Source organism: Parasteatoda tepidariorum, chromosome 8, assembly GCF_982258835.1.
Source record: "Parasteatoda tepidariorum strain Cologne lab strain chromosome 8, Ptep-v5.0, whole genome shotgun sequence".
In the NCBI taxonomy this organism is placed as follows: domain Eukaryota; kingdom Metazoa; phylum Arthropoda; class Arachnida; order Araneae; family Theridiidae; genus Parasteatoda; species Parasteatoda tepidariorum.
Window position 1 is genome coordinate 69971412 of NC_141762.1, and position 27652 is coordinate 69999063.

Genomic DNA, 27652 nt, shown 5'->3' on the forward strand with positions numbered 1-27652 from the left:
TGGTTCATCTTGTTTTTTTTTTCTCCTTTTCAAAAGCGTTAAACCAGTTGTAAACACTTTTGTACTCACATCATTTGTTCTGTATGCCAAGACCAACATCAAACAAACACATTTCACAGAACATTTAGTAAATTTGTAACAAAACTTAATGCTTATCTATAGGGATCACACCAGTAATAAAAATTTAGTGGTCCAATAGGAACTCCTAGACAGTTATTTAGTTGTTAAAAAACTTAATGTGGCAGACAAAATTGAGGAAAAAAAAAATTCGAATTTTGCAATTACTAAGTCCATGTTATGCAACACATCAAAAATTATTCATTGCCAACTATAACACTTAAAAACCAATTAAGTTATTTATTCCATTATGATAATATTTAATGAAATTAAGTAAAAAAGGGCTAAACTAATATTCAGAAATAGACTCACCATAGATTTTAAACTGCTGAGACCAATAAATAAATGACAAAAACAGAGAAAGTAAGAACTAACAAAATATTGCATTAAAAGTAAATTATCTAAAATTATAAATTTGATGAAAAACTACATGAATGCAAAGCCTAGTGCAACATGTAAATTTGACGTTTCAAGATATTGAATGAAATGCGTTAGAATTTATATCAATTAAATATCAATTAAATTGAACAAAAAATTAGTACAGAAATTTTTTTAATGTACGGAATTCAACGTAAATACCTATTCTTTGGTATGGTATCATCTTAAAAATTAAAAACATATTTCAAGGCGACAAATTTGTCGTCCATGCATATGATTTTAGCGAGATTTGTAGAATTATCGCTTTACTGGCCGTAAACCCTATTTATCTGTACCGCTATTTCAATTCGACACGAGTTTTGGATGGACATCATTTGCAAGCTTATAGCAAGCTAATCCGCATCTTTGCACCATGCCAATTCCTGATAGTATTCACCCTGGATAACTGCATTTCTGATTCACATTACTTTTGAAATAATCATGCATTCACCAAATTTTTAGACACACCTTGCATTAAAATATTTCTACTTACATAAACTCTTGAAGTTTCTGAGTTTTATCCGATTCATCCTGCTTCAGCTTGTTATAATCAAGTTGTAGTTGTTCTTGGGCCAGAGAAAGCTTCTGATTGACACTGAAAAGGTCAAGTTGTTATTAAACATTAAATACAATAAATAGGATTTAAAAAAAATAAGTGAATAATACTATAAGTAAATTATAAAATTGACAATTTTTTTAAAAAAAATTCAAATATGCTATAAAGAAAACATTCTGGAATAGATAAGATAATATTCAATACTAAATATGATTTCTAGCTTTACAATTCAGAATGAAACATACTCTTTTAGCTGATCAATCTGAGAATTTTTCTCTGCAATTTCATCTCTTAGTTGGGCTAGTTGTTTTTGATGAGCTTCCCTGTGTTTTTCTATCTGCTGTTCCAAAGCCTCTTTCATCTTTTCAGCACTGTCTTTTTCCTTCTGCTTTTCTTTTGATGCCATAATATGCATCTCCTCTGCAACATTTATAAAATTTTAAGCACAAATTTTTAAGAGCATTATGTTCAGTAAAGTTTGAATAAAGTAAATATTAATATGAATAAATAATAATTCTCCCTCTTACTTGCTGATTTCAGTTTAGCACACTCTTCATTAAGGGCATCTACTTCTTCTTCTAAACTTCTTTTTTTATTTTCGTTATCACGAATGGTTTCTTGCAATGATTTCATTTTCGCTTCATACTGTCAACATAAAAATAAAATCTAAGTAAGCATTAATGAAATAACTACTTATTATTTGTAATGTAATACACATTTAGATATTAAGTAGAAAATTTCATATAAGATAAATGATATCTATATGACGTTTATTCATTACAATATTTTATATGGCTTCTCTATAAATTATAATTTTTCTACCAATGCTGCTGTACATAATTATATTTTTAACAATTATTTAGCTCTGCGTAATAATACTAATAAACATTTTTAAAATCTATCTAACATTCTCACATAAATTTCTTAAGAAAATACATTAGTTTAAAAATTTCAACAGATACAACATTTTTACTTCAAAAAATTTTAAACACAGTTTCAAAATAATTTATTCTTAGAGTATGGAAACTACTATCTGACTTCTTACTAAAACAGGATTTTAAATATTATTTTAGATAAGAAAGGAGCTTTATTTTTCTGGTTAAATTTTATAAATAATAAAAAAATATTGATTTCGTTTTTTTTTCTTTCTTTCCTAGCTATATCTCACATAATTGAAAATTAAATAATATTTAGATGCAGATTTCCTACCCAAAAAAGCATTGTAAATTCCCAGCCCTTATTTAAATATTCATAATTTCTAACATATTACTTGAAGTTAAAAGAATAACGATTGATAACGATTTCCTGAAAATAGTTAAGTACAACATTAACATGCTTTTCTGATAAAATCAAACCCTTACTGTTTAGTAGGGAAAAATAGACAAAGACAAGCTATTGCGCAAAAATTAGTAAATAAATAAAGAAAAAAACCAAATAAAGAAATATATAGTTTCTCATATTAAGACAACTTCTTAAACAATACTCACAACATTTTGAAACATTTTTACCTGATTTATAAGAAGTCTACATTCTGCAAGATCCTTCTCATACGTTTCAACTTTTTTATTGCTGTCAACCTGAGAACTTTCCAATTGACTGCATCTCTAAATTAGATAAAGCAATTTATAAATAGATGACAAGATATTCAATGGTCTTAAAACAAATAATAATTATAAATATTAGTAAAGAAATTATCTAATTCAATACTGAAAAAAAAATAGCAACTAAACTAAAAAAAAATGAAATAAGTTTGACAAAACAACCAAATCCAACTAAAGTTGAGTCTCGATTATTTGAGGCTTGGTTATTAGAGTTTTCTATAAATCAGTAGAGAAAACTTCATTCAAGCCAAAAAACAATAACCAGCACATTCCCAAGACCAAGTTTGCCTTAAAAACTTAGAGGAACTAAATTGTTATGGGATCTGTGCAATGTTTTTATTATTGGACATCACAAGTTCAATTCAACCAATGGATCAAAGTACTTGAGAGCTTTAAAAAAAAAAGTGCAGATTTCTAAAGATTATGAAAATTAAGGAAACCATTGCAGGAGCTGGGGAAAATTTTCTGTACCACATATTTAACCTCTAACACCACAGCACCTTAGCTAATGTTCAATATTTTAGTATAATTCAATAACAAAAATTTACATTTATGCTTCTTCCCATTTAATAACATACTGATTCCAAAAAATTGGTCCTGGCTATTAAACACTTTCAAGTTCATCAAAAAATTTCAATTTTTTAAATTGATAGAAAATACAAATGGAACATTTTCACTCCTTATGGAGTCAAACACATAATAAATAACCAGCATAGTTGCCAACATGGATAGGAAAAAATTCAGCAGATTTTGCGAAATAACATAAATTGCATGAGAAATGCTGTCTAATGCATTAAATATTACACACACAGGGAATTTCAGGAATTTTTTATAGTCATTATCAAAATGGTAAAACCGTAATATTTTCCAGTTATGATTGATATCAAATGAACTTGAAATGTCATGTATTATGTTTACTTATAATTTTAAATAGTAAAAGGCATTTAATTCATTAAAAGATTTTTTAATTAATTTAAAAAAGGACTGAATAAAAATTAAATGAATATTTTTGAACAAATCAGTTTTAAACTGATTACTGTAAATGAGGCTAGCTGCATTATGTATTGGTAATACTTACATATTCAAGCAAGCAATAATCTGTGCAAAATTTTTATTTTAATGTGGATTTTGTTAAAAAAAAACTACTAAATTTTTGAGAATTTTCTAAAGTGTACAAAAACTAGGAGAATTTTCATTAAACCAATAGACCAGGAGAAGCTGGCATAATTAAGTAGTTTACCCAAAAATTCAGTAGAGTTGGCAGCTGTGAACCAATAACTATTGGTTAAAATTTTTAAATTTCTGTGTAAGTAAGGTTCCATGGGAATTCTCCTGTAAACAGGCATCATTCACTTTGCACTAAGAGAAACTAATTAACTCATTGTCCTTCAAAAAAGAAATTAATTCATATGAATAAATTTTATATGAAGAATAAAAAAAATTACTACTCTATTTCTACAATTAAAAATGTTACTAAGTTTGGTATAAATTTAGGAAAAGATTTATATGTAAGTTTGTTTTTTTTAAATTGCAAAAAAAAAAAAAAAATTCATTGGATCTTTGCTTAAAATTGAAGTATTAGAAACAAAAAATAAATAGCTTACAGATGAAAGAGCTTTCACTTCTGATTTCATTTTGCTGATATAAAGGCGAACAACCGTAAATTCTTCATCAACTTTTCCTGACAATTCTCCAGCCGCCTAGAAAATATAAATGTGCTTGAGAATAAACATGTTAACATAACTGTAACTTAGCTAAATTATTAAAATTAGCAGATAAGTAAGGTTAAACCTTTGAATTTGAAGAAAATATAAAAAAATTAATACAGATTTTTGTTCACTAGTTTTATTGCAATGTCCATGCCTGCCAACAGGCAAATAACTTACATAACAGTTTAATAAATATCGCTAATAACTTGTGCATGCCAGATAAACACAGATAGGCACTTTTGTAAAGTAAGCAATCAGTCTATTTTAACTAAAAATATTAGCCATTAGATAGTTAGAGATAAATTTATTTACCAAACATATGCATATAAATACAGAGGCATATAAAAATGCTTGAGTTATGCAAAGTTCATCTTAACAACATTAAAAATAAAGTATGCTATAAAAGTGAATTTTATTTACTTTAACATAAGAAATAAACTTATGGTAAAATTATTAAATTGATTAATAAGTTGGAAAATATTATGATAAACTAGAAAGTCAAAAGCAGACTGCATGTATGATGGGCTTGAGACAATATAATAACATACCATATTTTTAAAGTGTTTATTAAAAAAAATCTTGTGATAAAAATAAGAAGGCTTATGTCTATTTAAAATATCAAGTGGAAATTCCAAAAATTTGCAAAGTCTCATCAAGAAACAACCCTAGCAAAAATTTTATCTGGGCTAGGGTTCAAAATTGGCTCAGTATTAGTCCTATAAGAACATGCAACGTGGTACCAATATTGGGATGTCTAGATTTTTCAATATTGGCCCAGAATGACCTATATAGGGCCTACATTGGCCAATATAGAACCTATATTAGCTAAATAATGGATATAAAATATCGGGTGAATCAGACAATTCGACATAGGGCCAATATCGGAAAAATAATGGCTCTTTATACCCTTATTGGGTCAAGATTCATGCACATTGATGATGCTATTTTGCTGCTAGGGAATACAAAGGATTAGTTAGATGTAAAAATGACAACCTTTAGAATGTGGCTTATCACTATGTCGCTATAAATAATAATTTAAAATTTTTTTTTTTTAATTTGGTAATTTTCTTAGAATCAAACTTCAGATTTACCAAAATTGTGGGAAACATTTTGACTTTAAGATCAAATTTTAACATCATAAATGGGAAACTCTAGGGAAATAAATCCCTTCAAATGATCCACAAAAGAATTAAAGAGAGTTAACTGGATGTAAAGACTACATATCAAGGATTAGAGTGGATAATTTGTTTTAATTATATGGAATGTTTCAAAACGAATTCAATTTTAAACGACTTAAGCATGAAATATCATCCAACATTATCCGAATTATCTAAATTTCAAATTATCCACACTTGGAATAAAAGAGTTCACTGTATAGCAAGCATTACAATGGCTGACTCTTCTTCAACATTTTAATTATCTAGATTATATATATTGTGATAAATCTAAGTCAAATTAACACACTTAGTGTTTAACATCAGAATTTTCTCAGTACACAGCTTTTTTTTCTTGAATGATAAGAAGGAAAAAAATTCTTTCTGAAATCATTTTTGAAAACTACCAACCACAATCTGTTCTCTAAGCTTTAACATGACTTTATTTAACTGTGCACACTTGTATTTTGTATGCACTCTTGTTTAGTTGCTTGAAACATCTTGCACTAATGTAGTGCACACATGCCTATTTTATTTTAGGATCTAATCTAAAGATGCTTCCAAACCATTAGTACAACATTAACAATAAAATAAAACAAAAATGTATAATATAAAAGAAATAAAAATGCTATAAAAATATAAATTATAACTAGATCTTTGTAGAGATCAAGTAAGAAATTACTTAAATCATATTTAAAAAGTAAAATTACTTTCACAACAGAACTTACCCTTGTATCAGACACATTCCCACCTAAAACAACACCTATTTCACCCAAATCTTTCAACAAATTCGTCAGCATCTCCGTCATTCTTTTCTTTTGATGCATAGTGTTATCCTTCAGTTGTTGCAATTCATTCATGGTATTGTTAAGATTTGACTAAAAGACAAAATTCAATGACTTCATTAATAAATCTTAAATAATATTTATACACTATAAATTATGCATCAGATTTACTCTTAAACGATAATTATGGTCAAATAAAACTAACTTGTTTATTACAAGCACTGATTTGTTGAGAATAAATGAGGACATTTTTAATTATAGTTGCTTGTTTATTTGGTGTTAAAAATCACTTAAATAAGCTTTGTTATTACAAGCCAAGGATGAAAAATTTCTAAAACAGTGGGAAATAGGTTTCTTTCAAGCCAAACTTTTAAGGGAAAAAAAAAAGAATATTAGCATAATTTTTTAAACAGTTTTTAATTGTAATCTTGTTTAAATGATAGTAATAATTTTTAAGCTATTTAATACACCATTTCAAAGGCAGAAATTAAAATAAAAAGCAAAGTAGAAAAAAAAATGTGATACATTCTTATGAAATTAAACAATTTGGTTCAATACTTTACAAAGGAATATAGAAAAATCTCTTTTTATAATTATTTATAGAACTGTTAAAATATAAAAAAAGGTTTTTACTACAATTAAATTAACAAATCCCATATAAAACATACACTCTACTAAAAATCATATAATTTTTTATAATCAAATGATTTTACTGAGTCTTAATGATATGTAGATTTTAAAATACTGATCTATCATAAAAATTTCATAACGAAAAATTGTTAATTTAGTTTATTTTTCATAAAATGACTGAATTCTCAAAATAGTAATATGCCATGTAATAATATTTTCTATGATGATGAACCTCTGAATTATTGTGTCATTTTATCAATAATTTGATTTTCTCTGATAATTCTCCTAATTCCCCACCTGTGACAACCTAATATACTAAAATAAATTTGAGAGACTTGGAAAACAAAACTGACCACCATAGAAAACTCAGTTTAATAATCAAAACTTATGATTACAAATATTACTTCGAAAAATCCCTAAAAAAAGATACAACCAAAATTTTAAATTGCCAGCACATTACCTCGATCTTTATCAATCTCTGTATTTTCTGATGTTTTTAGTTTTTATGCATTTTGAAAAAAGTGTCAGATAGAAAATTTTTGGTAATGTGGTTATTTTTCAACAAAAAATTACTTTACTTGAGAAAAAGGAAAAAAACTTAGAAAAAGAGAGAAAATAGTAAGAAAAAGAAAATTTGCTCACAAGCAATTTTGATAAAATTTTAAAGAAATTCCAGAAATAAAAATTGCACCAATATTAAAAAATAAAATGCTTAAGTGACTTACCAATTTCTGGCTATGGTCTTCGCTAAGCTGCTCAAACTCGCGACTCTTGCTGTCTACTTCTTGACACTTCTGATCATAATTGACAGCAAGTTCTTCCAATGCTTGAAGAACCTCTTTGACTTCTTCTTTAGCAGACTCATTTTCTTGCTGAAGTCTATTCATCTCGTGTTGTAAAAGCTCATAATCTTTGCGATTTGCAGTAATCAACTGTAAAAAAATACAATTAAATTAAAGAGTTCATTAAATAAAAAAGACATTTATTGAGTTCTGTTGGACAAGAAAATCATTCAATCAAACATTTTCTTGATTTGCATTTTCAGCCATCATTGTTTATCTTGGCTACCGTGGTTTTTCTTGCTTTGTTTATCACTCTAATTTTATAAGGAAACATTTACATAGGCAACTTTGTGTTTTATTTTCCTCATTTGTGTTTTACGATTCTTAAGAATGGATGTCTGTTGAGTGTTCGAAGCATTCAGAATTTTCCCACCTTTATAATTTTTCAAACTAATCAAGTTTTCCCATTATGAAGTATAGTTTTCTGTATCACTTTCACAAGTAACAAGAAATGGATAAAGAAAAGTGACTTAAGGTTGAATAAATCTAACCTCATTAACATTAAAATTGAATATAAATACTTTTACTGACAATAATTTAGATTTCTAGTTTAAAAATAAACTACATGTAAATTTGTTTTAATGAATTCTATTGTGTATTTCGTGATTGTGTAATAATGTGAAAAACTGAGGAAACACTTTCTTTTTTTCAGTGCAGAGTAGAATTTTGGTTAACGGAATCAGCTTTATAGAATGAAAACCTACAACTGATACAATCATATTAAATAGCAGGCACTATATAATCTAATTTTGTATATAAACTTGACTTCCCTCCCCCATGTGATCACAATTATAAACTAGGTTTATAAGACTTGTATATGAAAAATTAAATGAAAATATTGTTAGGATAAGTAAAGTTTAAGTCATTATATGATAGACAATTACTGCATATTTGTGGTTTTGAGAAATAATTTTATTTTCAAACATATTTTTAATAAAATTTGGTTATAATCAAACAGCATAATTTTTTATCTGACAAAAATGACATACTCGAATATATATTTGATTATTTTAGAAGCTACAAGCTAGCAAAAATCTCAAAGAGTTAAAAAAATTCTCAGAATTAAAAATTTGCTAATAGTTTGACATTTTTTGAAACTGAATTTGCATGAACATATTCAAAATTTAATTCTTTAAAAATATAGATATTTCAAAAATTATCTATCTGTAAGCCAATTAAAAAAAACTACTACTGGTGCAGAATAGCTTAAGAGCAAACTTATTTAAATTTGAAATGTAATTAAAGTTAGCGACATAATCTTTCAACAATATATAAATGTATTCTAAATTAAACTCCAGTTAATACAAGCACAGTATAGGACTTCTAAATCCAGAATGCTCAGAACTGCTAATATTTCTGATTTCTTAAATTTCTGGACTTCAGAGTCAAGACTCAAATTCATTCAATCACATCAATAACAGAATAATTGAATGTAACTATTTTCTGGATTTTGTGTATGAACTCAACTTTATTCAATAACATCAAAAGCAGAATTATTCCTACTATTGTTTTTTAGTTCAATAATAAAATTATTATTAAATATATCTACAGCTAGCAATTAAATTTCAAGGCGTCTAAATTTGGGATTCAATATTGCAACATTTTAAAAGAAATGCTACCTCTTCTTGTTCAGCTAATTGCTCCTTTAGTTTTTCTACTTCTTGACTCTGCCTAGCTATTTCATCATCTTTTTCATCCATTTGACTGTAAAGACGTATACGTTCCTCTTCAAACTTAGCCCTTTCAGCATTGCCAACTGGCTCAGCAGACACTTGTTGAGGGATGTTAGTCACCGATGACGTATCACTCAATGATAAGGTACTAACATCAAGATCTTTAGAAAGCAGCTGCTCATCTTGTGGCACAGATTCACCTAAAAAGAAATAAAGACATTTCAGCATTTTTTTTTACTTTTAATAAGTTTCTAAATACAATATATACACAGTAAGACTTGTAGGTCGTGAGAACTCATTTAACAAGATCCTGGGTGTAATGAGAAATTTAAAAAATTTATTAACAGAGTTTGTTGCGATAATAAGTGGTTTTATTGTGAAGAAAATGCACTTCACAGCATGTTCAGACCCGTTGGAATTGTTGTGCTTCAGATGTATCCGAACATCTGAAGAGTAAGGAAAGGCATTTCCTGGATACTCATTTTTGTCACAGATACAAAACATTGTTCCATAAAACAAAATGGATGTTTTGAGTGAAACTCTGGCAACTACAGAATAGAAACTATTCTTATGATAAACAGCCTATGGTTATTGTTTACTGGATTAATTTTTAAAAAGGTCAAGTACAGGAAGAGAGAAGGCGATGAACAGACATCACTGATGAGATTGTGACTTCTGTGACCATGGATTGACAAATCCTGGATGCTAGTCTGGTCGTCTAAGGGGCTAGAAAAATCTCCTTGGCGACTAACTTTTTTAACATTATTCTGCTACTTATGTTTGAACTATTTAAATAGAATTCATTAGGAAAAAAAGTCTAAACTGATCATTTCTTTGCCACAAAATTATATCAATTGATAAAAATAGTATTTTAATGATAAAACTCAAAGGCAATGTTAATGTATACATTAAAAGAAACATTAATTTATATACAGCGTTAGTGCTTTTTTTCATAATTAGCTTTATTAAATTTGTTTAATTTAATATTTAACTTTTTTACATCAAAAAGACACAGATATGACTTGTAAAACTAAAAAAGGGTCAAGTATGTCCATAAGAAGATATTTCTTTACTTTGCAGTAAAATAATAACCTTATAATAATTCGAAATGATGGCTCCTAAAAATTTTTCGGGCTCTTAAAATATTACATATTTTGTCAGTCCCTGCCAGTGACTGAACTCTTGAACTCAAATTGTTGTTAGAGTATTCATTCAATGGCATTGATATGCATTCCAAAACGTCCGAAATCATGGAAAATGGCAACTTCACCTTGGCAACACGCCATTAGACCACCTGCATATTGACCACTTTATTAGCAGATTTACAAACGCCAACAGTTTTTATAGCCATCTAGCAGTTTTGGCCTGTTCTCCCCAACCTTGTTTCTGTGCTTAAAAACTCTATATACATAACATTAAACTAAGATTTTTGAGAAGAAAAAAATTATGCAATAAGCACCAGTTCTGAAATTAAAAAACTGACACTCTGGAGTTACTAATTTAAAAACCTAATAATTTTGCTAATTTTCACAATAACAGTTACTTATTGAAGATTAAATTTTATAAAAGATACTTGGTTTATAAAGTTAGTCACCTATTTTGAGCCACCCCTATCACCTATTTTGAGCCACAATTAAAAATAGGCTTAATAAACCTAAGTATAATGCTTACTACTGATTACAATTAACTTTTTTTTTTAAAAAAGAAAATGTAAATATACAACGATCAAAGATATTTTTAATTAAATAAAAAATTAAATAACATACCATTTCGCCACCTGTTAAGTTCTGCTTCAGCTTGGGACAACTGAGCTTTGAGTTTAGTAACTTTTTCCTTTTCTTTCTCCCACCTTCTTTTCCACTCTTCTGCAGTTAATTCTTCGTTGACTATGACAGTGTTCTTTATAGTTTTCGCTCTACAAAAAACACAATAATTCAAAAACAGATTCAGATTTTTGAAAAATTTTATTTAAACAATCAGCCTTATCAGTTAACTACCTCGTATCTAGTTTAGAGTTTGCCTTATCATAAAAATAATTTAATTCAAAAATTATTTTAATGATACTATTTCACCGATTTGGAAGAGGAAGATTTGATTGCATAGTAAAAAGTGGTAGCTGAATTTCCCAACAACATAAGGTATAAATAAATAATAAAGTATCAAAATACAAAAGTTTCAGAGCACTGGTGAAATTTTTTTTTATAAGCCTTTCCTGATTATGCATCACTAAATAATTTATTTTCCAATGAATCTTTTATAAATTAAAGACTTAATATACATATATTATTTGAAATTTTATTATACAGTAATTTGTTATTTGAAACAGTAATATATTATTTGAAATTTTAATACAGCCTTTAATCTACAAGGAAGTAAAATATAGAAAAGCTATTTCTTGTGTGGAGTTGGGGTCACTACATAAGTTTAGCTGAATGGCAGAAATACCAGTTCAAATATTATAAGTTTATAGCATTTTATTAAGTTCTAGTTACCTTTTGTTCAAAACAGGTATATATACAAAATCATGGCATAAATATTGCAAATTATCAGTTGCAAATAGTACTGACAAGCAAATGTGCCAATTTAAAACAGTCAAAAGAATACTAATTCATGTCAAATCATGTAATAATCTAATAAGCATTCACGACAATATTGAATATGAAAAAGTGTGAATGAAGCTGAACAATATAAAAAGAGAACATATAATGCTACATTAACAGGCATAGTATAGTTTCATTTCTTTAATGATGAGTGCTCCTTCAGTATTGAAACACAGAATGAAAGAAAAAATAGGAAATAAAACCCTCTGTCTTTCTACACCAAAGAAGGTTCTTTATTTGAGAACAGAAACTATAGCATGTCTATCTATGTTACCTTAGTTGTGCTGTTTTCACACTCATATATATAGCACAAAGTCAAACCATTCCTTACTAAAATAAATTAGTGTTAATAATCATAAAATTAAAAAATTATAGTCAACAATCTACAACAATTACAAGAATGTTGAAAAAAATATATATAATTTAAATAAAGAGTATTAAAAATGTTTTATATAGTTCATTAAATTTTTTGAAAGTTTAAAAATAAAAAAAATGCAAATATTTTTTTAACAAAGTTCAAAATAAATTCTTACCTGCGACCAAATTCCAATGTAGATTTAGTTTCAGATTCATTATAGGAGGCTGGAGAACAGCAAATGATAATGGTAGTTCTAGAGTTACCACCCAAACTCTCTTGTAATATTCGGGTAAGTTTACTATCTCGATATGGTATATGAGATTTCTACAAAGCAAAAAAGTATGTTTAGAATATGTATAGTTAAAGAAAATGTTACTTCATAGATATATTGCATTTGCCAAATCTTTATAATTTAAATATTTTACTAGTTTTTTACTGCCTATGGTAATACACAACAACCATCTTATTAATGATTTCTGTGAAGCATTTATAAAAGAAATATGTTACCTAATACTAAAACATAAAATAAACATTAAGTTTCCTTCAGATAATTTTGTTTAGATATAAATTAAATATATTTTAAAAGAAGGAAAAGAAATGAAATCTGAAGGGGGGGAAAAGGAAGGTTCACAGAGTTTGCAATTACTCAAAGTATTTTCTACATACATTTTTAAACTTGTTTCAATGTAAGAATAAAATATTTATAAGTGTAACTATTTCATTAATTGGTTGAATTGCATATATGAGGGAAGTGATTGCACTGCACTAAACACAAACATTATAAAAAAAAATGATGTTAAAAATTTAGCCTGATGCATGTAACAGGAAGAAAAAAAATCCCTAGAATATCTCAAACATGGTACTAGGAATACAATGAATTGTATTGCTGATGGACAAATTCCAAAGGTGTAGATTTTTTGTCGCCAAATTTAGTCCCAAGGCAAAATACAATATACACTTAATACATAGTTTGTAATTAAATTGCTATATTTCCAAAAAAATTACCTTGAAATATAATTTTAAGTTTTTTAAAGTCATAAATTCCACATGAAGTAAATCTTAAGGTATGAACTATCATAATAATACTTAAGCCTTCTATTTCATTTAGTTTCTGAATACATTATAAAATTTTTATTTTAAAATGAATAAAATCTGAATAGTTGTTACATGCTATATACACCTTAACAATAAACATTACAGGTTTCACTTTCGTACACATTTAAGCATAATTTTAAGAAAAATTTAATTCAAAGGAATGCCTACAACTTCACCTTTAATTTTTAAAAAAATTTTCTTTGCTATGCTGGCTTAGGAAATGTTGTATGAAGAAAGTATTTTAAGATAAATGAAAGTAATACAAATTTTAAATAATTTTATAAGTAGAATCTTAATAACTGCATTGTTACATTATACAGATTTAATGGTAATACAGGATAAAATTTGTAAAAATCACAATTTCTCAAACACTTTAAAAAAACTATAGAACTTAAATTTAAAGATCCAAATAAAAAAATATATAGACTTGATAATGAAAACACAAATAATTGCCCAATATTGATTAAGTTAAAATTGAAAAATTAAAATTTTTTGGATACATTGACTTGGGCTGAGTAGTTGTCAAAATTACATCTTTAATTTTTATTAATAAAAAACATTCAAATAAACTAACATTGCCATCTGCAAGTGCTGATATCACATTTCCCAGAGCCGACAATGATTTGTTTATGTTTTTTGCTTCATCAAGCACCATGCCTTCAGCTCCAGTTTTGCTGACCTAAAAAAAGTAATTATTTAATAAATAGAATAACAAACATTTCACTCTTTCAATAAAAAAAATAATAAAAAAATACATATCGCTCATAGAATAAATACACATGTAGAGAATGAAATCTGGGACTTTTATAAAGAGAAAGATGAGTCACCTTTTCACTACCAGCTAAATCTACTAAGTACAATTTGCCACTGAGTTTCTTTTGATTTTCAAGATTTTCTTGTTTTACATTAATGAGGAAGACACTGTGGCTACGAGAACTGTGCTCATTCATGTCTAGAAAGAAATACATTTATAATATTAAAAGCTTATAGTTTTTTTAAAAGTAAATGTTTTCATAGGACCAAGAACTTATACTAACAATATTAAACAAAATTATCAATTTATATAATATTGATTAACTTACTTGTTACAGCAATATGCCTGTTTGATTTTCCTTCATCAATTACTTCCATTACTTCTTCAGGGCTAGTGACGAATCTTTCTGTTGCTCCCTAAAGGAATGAAGAGTTTATAAGAACTTGAAGGAATATTTTTTACGAAACAATTTGGGCTAAAATTTACCCAAATTCATTAAGCAATTGAAAATATTAAAGAAATTTAAAATACAAAGTTTGAGTTTAAAAAGAGGCACAAATTGATAGGGATAAAAAAATGTCCAGTATTTCTCATTTTTGCCTATAAGTACAGAATCATTTTTCAGCAATATTTTTTAATCATTAATCCTCTCCATGCTTATCAATTAAATAAAGATTTTATCCTTTCTTCCTCCCTGTAAAGCTTACATTTTATCAAAACAAGTACATTAAAACTGCCCAAAAGTTATTTTTCTTTTTCTTTACCACACCCAATAATTTAATAACTATTTTTTAAGTTATCTGGATTGCCTGGTATTCGAAAGGTGAAGCAGCTCATAGTTTGAAAAATAACTCATTAGCATAAAAATTAAACTGCATAATCCCAAATTTCTTTCGTCAAAAGTGAAATTCTGCAGAAATATTTCTGATTGCTAAAAATAAAATTATTTTTAGTATTTTTAATGAGTTAGAATCAATGCAGAAAAGAATATATAAACAAAATATCGAAACATTTCAAACTAATCACTTTTATTCTTGCGAAAAATGAAAATTATCACCAAATACGAAAGTTTGAAGACATTACAAATCTACAAAGTACTCAATGTAGAAAAAAAATTTCAGTATATTTGTAAATAAAGACTTTAAATCTTAAGATAAGCAACAAAAAATTAATTAAAAAAATGATTAAATAGTTAATGGTTAAGGCTAAGTGAGGTAAGGTTCTGATGTTTTCAATAATGAATCAATTACTTAAAAAATAATTATAATAATAATAACTAATTAGAAAGAAACTCAGATGATACTGACTATTTTATTAAGACATGTTAAAATTTGATAATTAATAAAAAAATATTACAGATAAGGGAAAAATATATCTAATACAATTAAAAATTAAAAACTCACCTTAACATAAGGTACTCTGTTTTTGTCTTCATGTACAGACAAATTAGTTTTTGAAACTAGAGAAAAAAAACAATTAATTAAAACATTGAAATAAGTATATAAAATATGTCCACAATAATTTTATAAATATCTTACCATCTAAGAGATCTCTGATTTTGTCCAGGTAAATTTCAAAATATGATACCTGTAATAAATAATTCCAAAGGTATTAAAGCATTTAAAAAAAGAACAATTTAAATTTAATTAAATACACATACAATCTAACCTCATCAACTTTTGCAATATTGGTATCACAAATTTCTAATATGTCTAACAAAAAATTTTCTTTTTCAATACTTAAGTCAGTTATTCTATTTTTATTTTTAATATTTTCATCATTATTTAAATAGAGTATTTTTTACTTCAGACTCAAGGAGGCAAAATAAAATTAAAAAAACTTTGTGAGGATGTTACATTCTTTTCCTCAGCAAGAATATAATACATCGGAACCAGTTTATCTCATAATTTCTGAAATTTTCTGCATTAACAAATCACATTCCATATTTATTTCAAAAAACAAATTTCCAATAAACCGTGAAATTTTGAAAAACAGTGTATACTACAGAAATCAATGCCTTGGACAAATTTATTTGAAAGAAAAAGAATATTATCATTTTATAGATAGTAGTGCATACATAACAACTAGCAGGGTCTGAAAAATATCTAAATTAAATTCTTGCCTGCAAACACCACCTCAAAATTGCAATCAATGGATTAAAGAACATTAAGTTGATATGTAAGATATTAAATTGATAAGATAAGATATTATAAGTTAAGAGATATTATAAGATATTAAGTTGATAAGATAAGCTACAATAAGTTAAGAGATATTATAAGATATTAAATTGAGAGCAAATAACATAAGGCCCACCCAAGCTTGCAGATGCTGTCGATGAAAGAAAGATGACTCTCCCCAAGATAAATGTGTCATTAAAATGAGGGATTACACAGGAAGAAATGTGACACAGAAGATTGTTTAAAATTGTTATAGATTTTTAATTGGATGCAAAGCGGTCCAGCTGAGAGGATGTTTTAAGATAATCAACAAAATAGGTAATAATAATAGCTATTAATTATCATTAATATTTTGAACTTAGTAGAATATAACTATAATTTTTTATATTTTTAAAAATTTCAATTTTTTTTATTTCAATTTACATTTATTATCTGATTCAACGTGCACGCGGCTGCACTTCAAGCAATTCATACACCCAGCAGCTCTAGAACTTTAACCAGTGATAATTGCTTAAATCTTCTCCACTGGTTTGCCAGCAAAAATAAGACTGCAGTTTTCCAATGGATTCCGGCCCGCTGTGGAATCCAAAGAAATGAGGCGGCCGATTTCCTGGTAAAAAAGGGATCTCTGTCCTCCAGAGATCTAAATCCAGAATTCCTTTTAATAATGTCTAATAAAGAACATCTTCAGGGACTCTTTCGAAAATCGCAATTCCAATAAACCATGGCTTGAACAGATTCTCTATGTCCCTCAGTGGCCTGGGATGAAATCTGACATCATGTTTCATCTGATATCTCGACACAATTGCCTGAATAAACATCCAAGTCGCATCAACTCATCTATTTAGTCCTCGGACATCAATCTGGGAACACTACAGGACTGCTCGCTTTCATCTATAAATTTATTGTTATCTTCTCCATTTTTTATTGTCTATTGATGTGCCATTGGAAATACATTTTTAACTTTATAGATATTTGTTATATATTTAATTGTTGAACCTAATACAAATTATGAAAAAATGTTCAACTTTTGCCACTTCTAAGACATAAATTCTTTGCAGTCATATGGTAGCTCTCAACCACAAATTTCAATTGAGTAGACAACAAAATATGATCAAGTAAGTTTAATTAAAGCCACTTATTTCTTTTTAAAACTGCACTTTGAGTGAAAAACTTAAGAGAAACTGGTCAGTTATACAAGCAGCCAAGTTAAATAACAAAACTGTAGGACAAATAAATATTTTTGAAAAGGTTGATAGTAACTTTAACTAAGACATATAAATAATATACAGATTTAATTTCCTTATCAATTTTAATTAAATTATAAATATATAATAAAATAACAAATATATAATTAATAATTACAGCATACATTGCAATCAAAAAAAATTTTTATTGACTTACTTTTATATGGAATTCTATATTTTCATCCATAGAATATATATGATTGAAAATGTCATTAACAATCCTTGGAATAATACCTTGATTTACAGAATCGGTAAGATCCCCCTAAAAATATACACATTATTTAAAATAGTTTAAAACAATGAAAAGAGTTAATGTCTAATTGAAAAAAATTTCTAAAACTACTTACTTCCATAGTATGAGTTTTACCACTGGATGTCTGACCATAGGCAAAAATAGTACCATTGTATCCCATGAGTACATCTAAAGATAAAAACAGATAATAAAAGATATAAAACTTTTTTTGCAACCAGAAACTATAATAAAAGTAAAATAAAAAAATTAAAAGAAAGGATTTTTAATGAAAACTATTTTGGGTGCAGCAAATTTCAGAAAGTAAAAATATTTTTGTTTAAATGCTAATTTGCAGAGCGAAAAGCAGCAATTTTATTATTATATAATTTAATACAACTTTCTTAAACAATAGGATTGACATATGACATTGCTGATAGACCAACAAGTCAACAAAAAAAAAATTTATATCTTGGAATAATGTAATGTTTATAACCTTACTAAAACTAATCGGTGATAACCAGACACATTTAAAGATTCAAATGACTAATATTTGACCTCAATCTTTATTAACCCAAGTATTTAAAGTTTTATATGCCTACTTTTATGTAATTTTGAAAGTGTATAAGCATCTTTTTTTCAGTAACAGTCTTAGAAATATTATAAAATAATCATCTAAAAAAGGATTTGAAAAAAAAAAAGAAGAAATAAAAGAAGATTGCAGATATGAGGAAGAATATCAGGACAGTTTTATGATACAAAAATGATTTTACTGTTACTTATGAGATTCAATAAATTGGCTTTGAGAAAGTTTTATAAACTGGTACCTATTTTTTTTTTTTTTTCAGAAATTTTATCATTTAAGCTAAGTCTAGTGCTACTGCTAGACCTTGGAATGAGTCCTTAGGACCCAAGAATTCTGAATTTCTGAGACCTTTCTTAAAAGTTTCTTAGTCCTTATTTAAAATAATTCAAATCTTTACAATAAAAATATATATACAAAATAAATACTTTATGATTAGGAAAAAAATTGTGATTATTAAATGATGCAGCATTATCTACAAAGAATTAAAATCAAAATTTCTCTACATCAATTCAACACAAAATTATTTTCATTTACTTCTTTTAACTACTTTTAATAAAAATAAAAATTTACAGTGAAGTTTATGTATACAGTGAAGTTGACCAGTTATGGTGCATTGTTGTCGTCAACTTATATAGATGGATAAGTCATTTTTTTAAAATCATTCCTATATCATTGAAATGTATTCATGTGACCATTAAAAATATCGATGAATGTAATTAAATGTTTTTAAGAAGACAAAATTTAATACAGCATTAAAATTAAATTAAATACCAGAATAAAAATTTGTTATGCAAACATAATATTAAATTGATTTGTTAAAAAAAATACACATACATATCTAATTTTTTAGCATGCCAGTGCACAGGAACAAAATACAAATATGAAGCCTAATTTTAAATTCATTTTGTCATACAAACCAGAGTAATTTGTTGTCATTTTCAAAACACATACAAGTTCTTTATATTTTCCCTATGTGGTCAACTCACAAAGGAGTTTCTAAAGGTTTAGATAAATTTTTAATTATTTTACTAAATCAGAGAAATTCTAATACTTTAACCTAATAGCATATAAATATTTCTAAAAAGTTTTTTTTTTGTCAACTTACGATTTAGAATAGCATTCTATAACAAATAGACAAATTTGATTTGTTTTGCTAGTTAGATATATTGTCAAGTTGGAAAGGCTTTACTACCTTTCATTAAATGGAATAAATTTGATTATTGACAATAGAAGTGAACTCAGTCAAGTGGTCAAGAAGAATAAGGGATATTAGTCATCAATAAGAGAAATAAATGAGGCTCACCTTTGACAATAGCTTTAGCTGCTTCATTATATACTTTTTCTTGTGTAGCATTAGGTTTGAAAATTTTATCAAACATATAAAGTTTGCCCTAAAATAAAACAAAGAGAAATAAACTATCATCATCAGTACAGTTATATCAATTAGGTATTGTGCATTTAAGAGAAAATAAATAGTTGCATTTATGACTGAAAAAAAAAAGTAAAAAATTGACAATGAATACTCCAATTCTGTGGTTTTAAATTTTTCCAGCTGTGCAACACTTAAATAATAAACCTTCTTTCAGCAGAACCACAACTTTATAAATTAAGTTTAAGGTAATTAATTGTGAGTGCTATAACATTTAAAAGACTATATTTAAAATATTTAATTAGAGGAATGAAAATTTTTGATCGTTTTATCATTAATAATCTTAAATTTCTAGGTTTTATGTCGTAAAGTTAAATTTGCAGTCCTTGTGCTATATCTAGTTTAGTAATCAATTAGTTTCTGGTGTATAGATATAAGTTTAAAAGGATTAAACTATGACGAATTATGGTTTACTTCAAAATTAAAAATACAGCTATAAATGTTGTAAATGGTTATTATGAAAACATAATTCTTTATTAAAGAGTTTAGTTATTTTGATTTGAAAAGCATAATAAGAAATATAAATGGAATATTAAATGCTTTTTTTCTTTTCTTGTTTTTTCATAATTTGTTCAATATATTATTAGCAGAAATTTTATATTTTCTTTTAAAAATACCATTTCTATTTCATTGAATAAATTATGAATTATAGGTTTGACCTAAATATAATTAGAGGTTTCAAAACTTATCAATAGTCATAAAAATTGCTAATTCGCAGAACTCTACTAACTATTCCAGGAACTATAGGTTATGGTTTCACGGAACAACATTTGGGTACTGCTGCTTTACTGTAACTCAGTGGGACCCAGGGGGTTTGAAAAAACCAGATTTTTTAAAAAATAATAATAATCAACCCAGTCGGGGTTTTTTTATTTTTTTTTTGGGGGGGGGGGAGTTAAGATATTATCTCGTTTAATACTTTTTAAGTTTAAATTTTAATTCAAAAGAGAATAATTCTAGCTAATGAGAAAACTTTCATGGGAAAATAACTAAGTAATGAATTGAAATAGAAAATAGCTTAATTTTAATGTTGTATCATCTTTTCATGCTGTTATTAATAAAAGGCTCTCAAGTTAATTCCTTCTTTGGCTAGAAATAAAAGCATAATATTGAGAGCAAAAAAAAAATATGCTGTTTTCTGTTTTAATTATTTGTTTTTAAATACTTAAGCTATTAGTTAAGTATTTAAAATTAGTTTTGCTGTGAATTCAATAATTAATAATGTGAATACATAAATTGATTTATTAAATAAAACTTGTATTAAATAAAATTTAACTTTTATTAAGTAAAAATATATAATGCAAAATAATTTAATGTTAATTTCATATTATTCAGTATTTTATCATGGTTTGAAATGTAATGAATTTTTACATTTAAATCATTATTTTGTAGTATGTATTAAATTATAACTACGTACTAACAAAAAATTTTAATCCATCCATTTGTATATTTTATAAAACAAAAATATTCTTTCTAAAAGAATAAAAAAAAAAATATTTTTAATATTTTGTTATAATACTTAATATATGCTTATTTTATTTGTATTTGAAAACTTATTTATTAAGAAATTAAAAGAAAGACAAAGTTATTCCAGCCTGTTCTCTGCACCTGTTCTTAAACAAATAAACATTAAGGCTCAAATTATTGTTTAAAAAAGGTGATTTTTCTTCATGTTGAATCAAGAAAAATCATTATATTAATTCCAAGTTAATACATTAAGTTTTGAAAGTGGGGTTATGTATATTTGTGCATTATGTATTAATATTTATAAGTCAAATGAAAAATAATTGTTATAAGGGCAGATTTTGATTATGTTTATAAAAAAAAATAATATCTGGTGAAGAGTTAACTTGAAACAATTACAAACCATTAAGAATTAATTGATAAATTTTCTAATTTTTTCCCCTTATTTAAATGAAGGCAGAGTGTTAAAAAACCGTAGAAGGAAAAAAGAATGTTTTTTTTTAATTAAAAATTAAAAGAATTGTTTTTTTTATACACCTGCAAGTGACGTCATCGTATATAAATCGTTGCATTCGTCGATTCAAACGCCAATCAGATTCGACACACACGCTTGACATCGCATGCAGGTATCCAATTAAATCTGATTTAAATCACATGGTTAGGCATAATCATTTATTCAAATTGTAAGAACCCAATATTCCAGGATTGTACACAAATTACAAAAACAAAAATTTATGTTTAAAAAAAAAGGCCATTTATCTTTCTCCTAAGAGTACGTAGCCACAACAAATTAGTATTTCACCGAGAATGGTACTTCCTTTACATCGAAAACTCGCCAATAAACTATTTAATTACGCCAAAACATGAGAAGTTTGTTTATTTTTAAAGTAAAGAGGACGAGGCTGCAAAAAGTCACCGTCCTTCTGCCGTCTACTCACACTAGTTTTTGTTTAACAAAAAATAATCTTTATTTTTGACATATAAAAACTCAAAAAGTAATAATTAAATAACTAGGAATCCTTACTGCATTTCCACCTCCCCAAATTGGCGGATATTGCGCAAAGGGGGGGGGGGGAGAGACAACAAAAATAAAATTTTGGCCAACGTGAATTAGAATCAAACACCTTTCAAATAAAAGCTACACGCGTTTTTCGGTTGCACATCACGGTTGTTGCAATTTTTTACTTTCTCTTATTCAGCATCGAACGCTTTTTTGAAAATAACTCAGGAACCAACGAAGTGTTCTCAAAATAAACATATCGGCTAAAAAGTCAATAAAAAAGTTTTATTCAAAATCGAAATTTTACTTAGAACTATTCTTTGTGAGACTACCCTACAACAAGTTTTATACAAGTCTATTCTAACAAGTTTTAAAGAATTAAAAATTTTGTGTCACGATGGTATCAAAAAATTATATAAATTCACAAAATGATTTATTCAACTTTACTTACAAGTCCAGGGATGCCAGGGGCGATTAAAAATTTAAGCAGTGGTAGAGACACAATTAATTTTTGTTTAATTCATCAATTTAATTATTGAATCAAAACATAGATCAAAGCTGCCACCATGACTTACATTTAAAATTATTCATATTTAAAGCGAAAACATTCTTTGCATTCACTTTCAATAAGATTGCAAAAATAAATGCGAATTTTAAAATATTTTAATAGATTTTTGTTATTTAGTTGTCTCCACTTTTTACATTTTGAGTCTGCCGTGGCACCCTTGCAAGTCGGAAACTAAAGTTATGACCGAAACTAAACTCTCCTATCGATCTAACGCGTTTTATAAGAAAATTAAAATGGGGGAAAAAATAGTATAAGTGATAGTAATAGTATAAAATAGTATAGTAATAGTTAAAGTGATTTATTCAATTGAAAATTAGATTTTAATAGTAAAATACAATAGTTCCTCAAGAGTGAACAAACTAACCCTACGTGGCGATTAATCGGGAATGCGAGTAAAAAGCAGTCTCCTTTTATGTCAAATAAATTTTAATTTCGTAAAATAAAGCCAAGTTAAATGTTACTAGTTTTTATTGTACTTGGCATTACCCAAAGAGGCAGGTGTTACGGGAACACGCCCAGAAATCATTGATATTTTTTTTTAAAGTACTTTATTACATGATAAAAAGATCAACAAAAAAAAAATTCCTCTTTTAAAATTAAATTTCGTACTACATAAATTATGCTATTAAAAAACATATTTCTCATTGATAAAGAAAAAAATCGCACTACTTTGCTGTAATTTGGGAGTCATTGGGCAGTTCATATAAACTAAAAAAGCCTTTTACCTCTTTTTTTTTTCTTCTTAAAATAGAAAAAGAGAAGTTGGCGACAAAGGTTATAAAAATAGTTGTCTGTACGTAAAATAAACACTAAGTCTGATAATGAAACAGGTCAGTGCTCAATGAGTAGAAAGGCTCATGTAAAAAAAAGTGACGTGTCCGCCTACATTAGTCAAAGAAGCTTAGTTTTGTTGTCAGACTAATTTTCTTATCTTATAGAATTCTATTATAAGACTGTTTGAAACTGATGCTGGTAACATTTCGAATGAAATTAAAACATGTAAAACTTCTATTTCATAATAATTGCCATAATCTTTAAGACTCAAAATTTTTATCTTTTATGTCATTCAACTAAAATTTTTTTCATTCATTTATTTATTTAAATTAGGGCTTTAAACCTAAATACAATATAAAAGTATTTCAGACGTCTTATCGTCCAGTCTATTTCAATGGCTTGGAAAAGTTTTCAATAATTAATCTATACCCATTCTTATTTTGATTCAATTTCGGATGAATATGCTTTTCTATTGAAAAGTTTTTTTAAAAAACATAACAAAAAAAAAAATAAATTGTATTGTAAATTTTAAACATATTTTTTAGAAAATAATCAGGTGTTAATTATATTCGTAGAAAATAATAATTAAAAGAAATAAACTGTTTGCCTTGAAAAATGCATTTAAAAGCACAAAAAAATTATAAATTCAAATAAAATTACTTAATTTTTTTCACTTAATCTTATTTGATTCAAAAGTTTAAAAAAAAGAAAAAGGACATTGTCTTGCCATGGCAAATTATTATTATCATCATTGAAATCTGAGATAAAAAAAAATATATATATAATTATATAATCTGCAGATGGTGTGACAATCTGCAGCCCCTGTTGCAGTGCTGGAAGGTTTCTGCTACCGAAGTTATCGAAATAACTTGGTTACAATTATTTGGCTAATAATAGCATGACTAAAAACATAGGATGTGAAGCTACCGCAATTTCAAAAATGGAGATCGTTCAAATGTAAAATACATAACGCAATTCAGAAATTGAATAGAGTTAAATTGTAATATTGCATGGACCACTATTACAAGTGGTGAGAATTTGAGGTAGAGACACAGCCTCAAAAATTAAATCAATCAAAATCATAATTCGAAATTTAAAAGTGAAGAATTTAAATTTAAAAGCGAATCTGCGAAACAGCATCAATTTCGTCAAATATAAAACGATTTCAATTTAAAATAAGTCTTAAGTTTGTTAAAAATTTAGAAATAGTTGGTTTACATCTACTACTTGAATGAAACTAAAGATTTAACTAATACACCCTTAAATGCACCTTTAAAAACAAACTTAAATTTCATACTAAAGCAATAATATTTTTTAACACAACTTGTTATATTTAACAACAGAAATAAGTTTTTAAACCACAATCTTCTTCTGAATATCGTTTATTTTTAAACTCATAAATGCGTAATCTCGTTCAACTATATTAAATGTAAATTATCAAATAAAAAAAATTCACTAAAAGTTTACACAAAGATTAACACGTTTAAAAGGATCGTATTCAATAGTGAATAACAATTCAGAATTATACAGTTTGTGAAAAGCACGAAGACTGAATTGATTTCCTTCATTCTTATTTAAGTTTTTAAAAAAAAAAAATTTAAAAGGAATGTCCGCGAAGTGAATTGTGGCTGCCGATCCGTGGAAAAAGTCAAAATAGAACAAACTTAAGAAAAAGAGATTATTTGAGTAGGAAGCAAAAGACGCGTGAAAGAAGAACTGAAGCGCGTCTATTCAACAATAAACCACGTCCGCTAAGCGTTATCATCATTTTAGATTAGGACACCACCCTAAAACGCCGAAAAAGATTATACATCAAGAATGTGCTCCGGGTATAAATATCTAAGAAACTTTTGCCGTAGTTCTAAGAATATAAAACATTTAAGGATAGGTAATCGTCTGCGGGAAATATAATTTGTTCTCCAGTTTCCATTCTTTCAAGCCACAAAGAAATTCTAACGAAAATAAAAATAAAAAAAGGGAGAAAGAAAAAATATGTTCTAAAATTGTACATCAAGGAATAAAAAAAATCTTAATGTTTATAAATAAAAATATAAAAAAACTTAAAAATTTGGTCGAAAGCGTTTAAAATTAAATAGTAGGGTCATTCTCAGAAAAGTAAAACTAAGTTCTTGAATTAAGTATATTTTTAAGAGAGTCTATATTTTATAACATAATAGGAGTTATATAAGAAGAAATCTGGGTCTATTAGCGAAACCTTCATAAATTTTTTATCGTTAAAACAGACCTGTATTTTTAAAAACGTAATCAATAATAACTTAAATTTACATTAAAACACTGTTTAATTTTTTTTAAAAAAAATAATGAAGTTTTGGAGAGGTTTGTTAATCTTAATACATTTGCTTGAAATTTTCAGGACAATTTTCGAATATCATTTGACACAATACTAGCATCATTTGTATGCGTAAAACTTTAAAACAATTATTTTTTTTCTGAAATATTTTAAAATTTTTAAATTAAATTATTTTCAAATTTTTTAAAATAATTTTAAAAAAACTATTAACAGTTTTTTTAACTGTCTTAAGTATTTAAAGTAGAGTTCGTGATTTTTTTTTTTTTTTTAATAAGTACTGTAAAAAAATTTAATTTACAACTACACAAATTTTATAAATATAATTGTTAGGAAAATATTATTAAAAATAATTAATTAAAACACATTTCTCCTTATACTACTATCTTAAAAAAAAAAAAAAAAAATTATAGTAATAATGTATACGGATGATTCAAATTTTCTGAAAATGGAAGAAAGATGCATCATCATTAACAACTGGAAAACTGGCTAAAAAATAATAAAGCATAATTTTAGTTTTTTTTTTAAATAAATAAAATAAAAACCTTGGAAATGACAAAATAAATTGTATTATCTGTTACCTTTCCAAAAATTTCATTTTAATATTGAACTACCTTAATGTTAAGAAAAATATTTGAAATCTTAAAATAAAATGGATTTTGTTTTTGAATATTGTGTTTTAAAGCTTGGAATTTGCAGAAGTTTTATTAAATTCATGTTCTTCTTCAAAATTAAATAAATAAATAATAATAATAATAAAAAATTATAAATATAACTATTTTCTTTAGAAATATAAATAAATTTTATATATATATACACACAAAATTTCTAAAAGTCATCTTAGCATGATCATTCTTCTGATCATCAAACAATTTAAAATGTTTAGTTAATGGTTGCTGAGAGACAGATTTGTTACCACTCACCAAAAACTACTATTAACTATGGCAGAGTCTTAAAGTTGTTTTGACAAAGGCCCCCCAAAATGCCAGACTATTTCTTTTTAACTCTTGGTCCAGGTTATTTCTGACAGGGAAGGAAATTTTTTATGCTTATTTTCTCAGGATCTAGACGCTTAATTTCTTGTAAATTTAATCACTTACTCTTTCCATTATGTGTCAAATAAATACCATTCTGCTCTTTGCATTATTTCTTGGTGTAGCATTTTAACGCCGTTAGCACCGTTGCCAGCTTCAATCTATGTCTCAATATTATTCCATAGAAGTTATATTACTTTTTTCAATTATTTACAGCCCAACAGCTTTTTGTTTTATATAACTGAACAGATCGCATTCGAACTGATCTACCTGACTCAACAAGTTATTTTTTTAATTCTATGAATAATTTTTAAAACAAATTGTGAATGCGTTTTAGGGTAATTTTTACATCTTTATGAAGTTACTTCTTAAGCTACATTCAAAAACTTTTTTTCTTCTTTTAATTTACATAATTTTTTTTCTTTTTGCATCAATATGGAAATATATAAAAGAAAATATTGTTAAAAAATGTTTTTTTTTCCAGAGATAAGAAAAATTTTTTTGCCTTGAAATTGTTCTTAAATTCCTTGCTTTGACCATAGGTA

General features: G+C 26.5%; 1 protein-coding gene across 2 annotated transcripts in view; it reads right to left on the reverse strand.

Moving 5' to 3' along the window:
• LOC107444172 (kinesin heavy chain) overlaps nt 1-27652 on the reverse strand; it is a 45520-nt gene that overhangs the window by 10337 nt on the left and 7531 nt on the right. For both annotated transcript variants that reach the window (XM_087169083.1, XM_087169084.1), the window contains exons 2-19: nt 19834-19921; nt 18063-18136; nt 17873-17977; nt 15830-15878; nt 15695-15750; nt 14620-14707; nt 14365-14489; nt 14112-14216; nt 12618-12766; nt 11251-11399; nt 9431-9684; nt 7695-7901; nt 6283-6432; nt 4296-4391; nt 2599-2694; nt 1618-1735; nt 1336-1510; nt 1028-1129 (exon numbers count right to left, since the gene is read on the reverse strand). In XM_087169083.1, coding sequence (XP_087025209.1) covers nt 1028-1129; nt 1336-1510; nt 1618-1735; nt 2599-2694; nt 4296-4391; nt 6283-6432; nt 7695-7901; nt 9431-9684; nt 11251-11399; nt 12618-12766; nt 14112-14216; nt 14365-14489; nt 14620-14707; nt 15695-15750; nt 15830-15878; nt 17873-17977; nt 18063-18136; nt 19834-19921 — 2186 coding nt within the window. The remainder of the gene's footprint in view (nt 1-1027; nt 1130-1335; nt 1511-1617; nt 1736-2598; nt 2695-4295; nt 4392-6282; nt 6433-7694; nt 7902-9430; nt 9685-11250; nt 11400-12617; nt 12767-14111; nt 14217-14364; nt 14490-14619; nt 14708-15694; nt 15751-15829; nt 15879-17872; nt 17978-18062; nt 18137-19833; nt 19922-27652) is intronic.